Source organism: Alexandromys fortis, unplaced genomic scaffold (genome assembly GCF_014885135.2).
Source record: "Alexandromys fortis isolate MF-2015 unplaced genomic scaffold, M_Fortis_MF-2015_v1.1 scaffold_26, whole genome shotgun sequence".
Taxonomy (NCBI): Eukaryota; Metazoa; Chordata; class Mammalia; order Rodentia; family Cricetidae; genus Alexandromys; species Alexandromys fortis.
This window is the reverse complement of record NW_026067894.1, coordinates 2665345-2672717: the sequence shown is the minus strand read 5'-3', so window position 1 is coordinate 2672717 and position 7373 is coordinate 2665345. Positions and strand designations below refer to the sequence as shown.

The following is a 7373-nucleotide window of genomic DNA, read 5'->3' as shown; positions in this document are numbered from 1 at the left end:
TAAATACGTCTCCTTGCATAAACCAGGGGCCCTTAGTTCCTTGGGCTGACTGCTTGATTTACTGCAGTGTGGCAGCAGGACTCAGTCCTGCTGAGGGAGTGTTCTCAAAGGTAACCCTAACCTGGCTGAGGCAGGACCATTTCCTGTGATAGGGCATGGTGCAGAGGCTACCAATGGCCAGGCTCCGCTATGGAACATGTACTGCTGTGGTCTGCGGGAATCGTGCAGTGAGATCTCAGCTGATCAGACAGACCCACCAGAACAAATGCATTCTGATGGAGGAAACCCAGTTCGCAGGGCGCTCGCTCGGCCTACCATCTTTTGCATACTGACTGATTCTCACAGGGGATCTCTTGTGAAGTCATGAGCACTCTCCCTTGGTGCAAGATTCAACAGAGTATGGATCATTGGACCCAATTCTTTTCCATGTACTGGTCTATTGGGTCATCACTCCCAACTCTGCGGGACTTCCAGTGGGAAATTTAGTCACACAGTCAATAACCTTGGTTCCCACGGTCTAATCTCTGTTCCATTCAGAGATCCATCAGAAGCCGCCTCCCTGTAGCTATCCTCCATTTGGCAGGACAAGCAATCAGGAAAGGAGTCTTTCATATAGATCACATTCACGACCTTCAAAGATAAAGGGATGTCCAAGCTCAGAACTGCCTTTGTTTTTTGTGCATATAAACTGGAAACTTTACAGAACAGGAGGACAGCAGGAGAAGAACAAGGAAACAGATGCAGGAAAGTACGTAGTGGAGAGATCTTTTCACCCTCAGATCTAAGTCCCGTGCTTGCTGTGAGTCCTTCTTCTGAACCCTGAACGGACACAAGGCTGACACTCAGAGGTCCCCGATAATGTACCATTCCACCTTTTTGAAAAGACAGAACTTCCCGGGTGGTGGTGGTGCAGGTTGTGCACTCCTTTACCCCAGGCACTCGGGTGGCAGAGGCAGGCAGGTCTCTTAGTTTCAAGTCAGTCTAGTGTACACAGAGAGACCCTGGGTCGAAAAACCAAATGAAAAAAAGAAAGGAGAGTACTAATAGTCAACCAAAATAAGATAATCTGTCTCACTCTTTGTTTTTTGTTTGTTTGTTTTTCAAGATAGTTTCTCTGTAGCTTCAGAGCCTGTCCTGGAACTAGCTCTTGTAGACCAGGCTGGCCTCAAACTCACAGAAATCCCCCACCTCTGCCTCCCGAGTGCTGGGATTAAAGGCGTGCGCCACCACTGCCTGGCAATAATCTAACTCATTAGCATAGTCTTTAATGAATGGTAAAATTGCTTGTTACCAAATAATTATTTTCAAAGATTTTGTTTTACATTTTATTATTATTATTATTTGAGACTGGTTCTGGTGGAGCCCAGATGACCTGCAACTTATTATGCCCCTGAGGATGACCTTGAGCTCCCAGTCCTGACTCTGTGGGAAGTATTGGGGTGACAAGCATGACTCGATAAACCCAGCTTCCATGACCTTCTCTAGGTCTTATCAGCATGTGTTTAAAGAGTACACCTCTTTCTATATACTGATGTGATTATGTGATTGGAGTCTCATAAAAACTTCTCTAATCAGAAGCAGTGGCCAATGGGAAAAGTTTAGGAAATCGGTGCTTGAGCTATAGTCCCTGAACCCCGATTTTTATTGACTTGGGTATTTTTTGTTGTTGTTGACTTGAGACAGGGTCTCATGTAATCCTTGAGTCTCCACCCCAAATGGTGGGTGGGGGTGTGGCCCACCACAGTCAGCTCATGTGGTGTGGGGGAAGCCCAGGCTTTTGTGTGAGAGACAAGTAAGTGCTTTGCCAACCGAGCTGCACTCATGACCCCTCTTTGGACAATTGAAACAGAGTCTTGCTATGTAACGCTGGTTGGCCTGGTACCCGATTGCCCAGGCAGGCACTGAAATCCTGACAGTTTAATCCTGCCTTGGCCTATGGAGTGCAGGGTCCCTATATTGTGGCTGTTGGTTCTGTTTTGTTGTTGTTGTTGTTTTGTTCTTTTGTTTTTTGAAAAAAGGGTTTCTCTGTGAAACATCCCTGACTATCCTAGAACTCACGCTGTAGACCAGGCTGTCTTTGAACTCACAGAGATCCCACCTGCCTCTGCTCCCGAGTGCTCGGGGTTAAAGGCGTACGCCAACACAGCCCAGATGTGGCTGCCTTCTAATTATCTTTTTTTCTTCTATGTTTTGGAGGAATGGTCTCATACTGTAGCCCAGGAAGGACTGGAACTCACTAGATAGTCTAGGCTAGCCTCCAGCAGGCAGCAATCTTCTCAAACATGAGCCATCACAGTCGGCAAGGTCACCTATTGTAGTGTACAGATCTAAAGGTTTGGACATACAGTCTTGAGTCATCCCAAAATCAACATACACTCCAATCCCCCAGTACAGCTCTCCATGACCTCCTCTCTCTGAGGACCCTGGAAGCCAATGGTATGTGTTCTGGTGCTAGAGTGTTGTGGGGCACCCACCAGAGAGGACGCCTCACACATGGGTTTAAGACAACAGAATGTCTCTATTAGCCAGCCAGAGACCACTGGACATTTGGGATCCTGGTGTAGCCCTGAGCCTTTCTCAGAGTAAGCTTTTAAGCACAAAAACCATATTATGGGTTGACCATATTCTTCAGTGTTCATCAGAAACAGAACCGCAGAAGACAAAAAACAAGGTGGGTACAGTGAGGGACGTCCCCAGAACTATGGATCTGAGGGATTAGGTCTTTGCTTCATTTTGGAAGGTGGTGCTGGCTCCATGCTGAGTTTTATATAAGCTGAATGGAATTTCCATCATGGAGTCAGTTCTGCCAAGGTCTGGGGCCTGCATTAGAGGAGGAGCCAGAGAGGGCACTGGACCCTCTGGAAGTGCAGTTACAAAGGGTTGTGAGCAGCCATGTGGGTGCTGGAAATCATGCCTGGGTCCTCTGGAAGAGCAGCCCGTGTTTTACCTGCCGAGCCGCCTAGAATTCTGTCCTTCCGTTTCCTGTCCCCGTGGAGCTGTCTCTCCAGCAATGTCACACACAGAATCACGCGTGTGCCCCGAGGCTTCTTCCACCTGCTGAGACTCAACTGCTACAGTGAGTTCACAGCTTAGTCCATTGCCAATCTACCCAGGGGGACATTCAGGTTGTTTTTATATTCTGCGACTTCCAAGTGAACAACTCTAAAGTCTCCTGCATGGCAGAGATATGGCTCAGTTGGTAGAGGGCTCCATGGTCACAAAATCCTGGTGAGATTGCCAACACCTGTCATCCCAGCACTTAGTAGGTGTAGGCAGAAGAACAAGAATTTCAAGGTTATTCTCAACAACTACATGAGTTGAAGCCACAGGAGATACACAAGAGCCTTACAAATATGTGTGTGTGTGTATGCATGTATGTATGTATAATGTTAAAGAACAACAGAGAATATAGGCTTTTGTGTGAACATATCTTTTCATGTCCTTGAATTAAAAAAAAGAAGTTGCTGAGTCATTGTGACCAACCTTTTGTCAACAGTTTACAGATTGGTTGGAAATACCATTTCCAGTCCTTATCTTTGCTCCCCGACCTTTGCAGGACCTGTCACCAACAATACAAGTTAGTAACTGACTTATGCCCTCAACCTCAATTCATTCATGAAGCTATTTGTTTTAGTATTTGTTTTAGTTTGTATGACAAGGCCTTTGGTAAGCAAGGTGGACTTTGAGTTCTTAATCTTTCTGTCTCTACCTCTGTTCCCAAGTGCACTGGGACAAGCCCAGGTCACACACCTGGATTTATTGATTTTTTGCTACATTCAATCAATCTTTTTTTTTTTTTTAAAGAAAAACAAAACTAAAACTTGTGTCTCAGCAGTTGTAGAGTACTGGAATTTTGGGCAGGAGGTCACCCATAAACTCCTAAAAGGGAACAGAGACCAGGGTGGTCAGGAGTGAAGCAGAGAGAACAAACAGGGAAGGGTGCCAGCTTACTTTCTTCCAGGGCGCACACGTAGGTTCAAGATTTGCAGGGCAGACACAGAGCTTTGAGGAAGTCTCTCACACCAGACTGCAAATTCTGCCCCACCTCTGCTCGCTCCGCCCCATGGGCATGGCCACTAACAGCAGCTATTAAAGCCATAGGCGTCTTTGCACTAGAGCTGCAAACTCCTGGATCCTCCTTCCTCTCCTCCTTCGCCTTCCCCTACCTCTACCAGAGCCACCATGTCATCCGTTCGGCCCGCCACTGTGCTGGGTTGCATGGCGATGGGGGGTCGCATGGATCAGACCTCCAGCGCAGCGTCGGTGCAAGCTTTCCTGAAGCGCGGCCACACGGAGTTCGACACAGCCTTTGTGTACACGGAAGGCCGGTCTGAGACAATCCTGGGCAGCCTGGGGCTCGGGCTGGGTCGCAGTGGCTGCAAAGGTAACAGAGTCTATTCTGTCATCCCCCTGCTCCAGCACAGCTTTGTCCGGCTCCTGGAGCCCTGGTCTCCCCTTGTCCACGCAAGAGCTCTGAGAACTGCACCTCTTCAGGCATGCAAACTCTTCAGACATATCTAACTTTCAATTTGACAGTCTCCTTCCACAGTTTGTTCTGACAGAGTAGCCGAGGATACTCCTTGCACTGTGTGCCTAGCTTGGTCCAGCCTGGAGCCATGTGGTTAGCCCATGCTTGGGCTCTGGGCTGCTGCCAGTAGGTGCCCTGGAAGCACTTGATCTCCAGGACTCCTGCTCAGCACCACCACCCCAGACTGAGACCTCCTTCCTCTTTTGCTAATGGCCCTGGATCATGTAGAGGATGAGCCTTTGATTAACAAGACCTCTTGCTCTATTATGTTGGCAGCCATAGGATCACGTACAGCCCTACAGAGAGAACAGGGCCCTAGAGCAATGCTGCTCTCTTGAGTTCTCTACTCAATTATTCCCCTGCCTCAGCCTCTACAGACAGCACTGCACTTCTCTGGGCTGCTGCTATGCTGTATGGAACTCTTTCTCTTCCATTATTACACTCTGACCACTGCCCTATGGAGTTCTATGCAGGGATTCACAGCACAGTGGGATCCAGAACAGAAGCAGACCCGTGCACTCGGTGCCTTGCTGTTTCTAGATCTCCTGCCTACCTCCAAGTGAAAGGAGTTGTATTATGTGATAGGATCTGTCTATGCAGCCCAGGCGAACCTAGGATCTACCTGTAGCTCAGGCTGGGCTACTCCTGCCCAGCTTCCAGAGTGCTGGCATATACACGTTACCCATTACCACCACCAGAGCCTGGATCTGACTCCTGATTGAAATTGCTTTTTTGAGCCCTCCCTCCTTCCCCTGTTTGAGTTCAGGGATGCTTGGGCTAAAGCCACAGCTCAGATCTGAAGCTGATGTCCCATCAGGAAGGTCAAGTGAGGTGGGAGGATGGAAAAGTCCCAGCTATGAGACTCAGGAGTGTCAGGGGCTCCACTGACTGCCTTGGGCTGCTGAACTGACTTCTCAAGTGTGGAAAGTGCCTTTTGCACATCCATCCACCCATCCATCCATCCATCCATCCATCCATCCATCCATCCATGTGTCTGTTCATCTGTCCATCTATCCATCCATCCATCTATCCATCCACGTGTCTGTCCATCCATCCATCCATCCATCCATCCATCCATCCATCCATCCACATGTCTGTCCATCCTTCCTTCCATCTGTCAGTCCATCCATCCCGCCTGCCCGCCATCTATCCACCCACCAGTCTGTCCTTTCCATCCATGCATCCATCCTTCTATGCTCCCATTGATCATACATCCATTCATCTACCATCAAAAATACCACTGGACTTTCAGCAGGGCAGGGAGAGAAGCAGGGACTCTCTCAGATGGTCCAGAACTGGTCTGTTTTCCCAAGCAGAGTCTGTAGCTGGCCCTGACTTTCCTTCTCACAGGCTCTCAGCAAAGCCTCTGCCATCTCTGTCCCCAGTTCCTTCTGCACCTTCCTTCCCTATAATCACACATGCCCTGTGCCCATGCTGCATTCAGGGCCACCTTTCAAAACATCTGGAAATGATCACAGAGCTCGGTACTAGAAGGATTCAGAGACTTCCCTGCCCACAACCCCAGGTCTTAACTCCAGACTCCAAGTGGGGTGTTATCAGAGCGATTTCTCTCCAGCTCTGTTCTCTTTTCTCTATCCCCGTGTCCCTTACCCCAGACCTTCTTTCTCATGGTTTCTAAAGCCCTTCTTCCTGTAAACAAATACCTCAATGTCCTTGGTCTGCTAGCTTCTCACTTGCCCTAGACACTCAGATGAGATTCTAAGGAACCCCTGTGACCCCAGGCTAGCCTCTGCCTCCCTGCTCTGCCCCCCTGTGGAACCTCAAGTTTTCCCCTGCCTCACTACTCAACAGTGGCCTGTACTCTGCAAAGCCATGAGCGCAGGTCCTCTGCATCCACCAGCCCCAGTGCCTGGTTTGGCTCACCTAGGTGCCCAGTAGGTAATTGTCACAGAGAGGATACCAACCACTCTTCATGTTCATTGTCAGTTATGCCTGTCAACCCTCAGGGCTTCTCCGTAAGCCATTATCACTCTCATTGTCATTGACCTTTAGCAGCATTGAGGAGGACTCAATTATTCTAGGCCACAGCTACTAATTAATGGCAGAGCTACAATTTGAACCCAGTTATATCTCTGCCTTTGTCTGTCTGTATATTTCCTAATTCTCTCTCTCCCTCCCCTCATTCTCCCTCCATCTGTTCTTTGTCCTTACTTGTTTTTTGGATCTAGTGTTTGATATAGAACTAGATTTGTACTATGAAGACAAGGCTGACCTTGAGTTCCTGTATCCCTCCCCCAAACCTGAAGATTTAGGAACAGGGGCAGGCACCACCATATGCAGCCCAGTTCTGTTACTCAACTGTTAAAGTAATACTATGTTTGGTAAAGTGACTTAAACTTGCATTCCACCCCCCACCCCAAAAGTGAAAATAGCCACCAAGGCTATTGGAACGCTTGGGAAGACATTGAAGCCTGATGACGTCCGGTTCCAGCTGGAGACTTCACTGAAGCGGCTGCAGTGTCCCCGGGTGGACCTCTTCTACTTACACTACCCAGACCAGAACACCCCTATAGAGGAGACGCTGCAGGTCTGCCACCAGCTGCATCAGGAGGTGAGTGTGGGCCCTGAGCTTGGGGGGGATGCTCTCTGATCTTTCCAACTTGACCCTGCCAGGAGAGTGAGTGCTGGCAACACACAGCAGGGCGGGCACAGACCTCACTCCAGGCTGCCCTCCCAGTCAGTCCCCCTTCCTGGTCTCCTGGACTGAGCTGGGCTCTGATGGAGTCTCTCCCCTGCAGGGCAAGTTTGTGGAGCTTGGCCTGTCCAACTATGCCTCCTGGGAAGTGGCTGAGATCTGTACCCTCTGCAAGAAAAATGGCTGGAT

The 7373-nt window shown here is 49.1% G+C and overlaps 1 protein-coding gene across 1 annotated transcript in view; it reads left to right on the top strand.

Annotated features, from left to right (window-relative positions):
* The first annotated feature begins 3885 nt into the window (after positions 1 to 3885).
* Positions 3886 to 7373, top strand: part of LOC126507740 (aflatoxin B1 aldehyde reductase member 3-like) — a 17218-nt gene continuing 13730 nt past the window's right edge. The window contains exons 1-3 of the mRNA XM_050152473.1: positions 3886 to 4384; positions 6913 to 7100; positions 7288 to 7366. Of these exons, the coding sequence (XP_050008430.1) occupies positions 4183 to 4384; positions 6913 to 7100; positions 7288 to 7366 (469 nt within the window). The 5' untranslated portion in view covers positions 3886 to 4182. The remainder of the gene's footprint in view (positions 4385 to 6912; positions 7101 to 7287; positions 7367 to 7373) is intronic.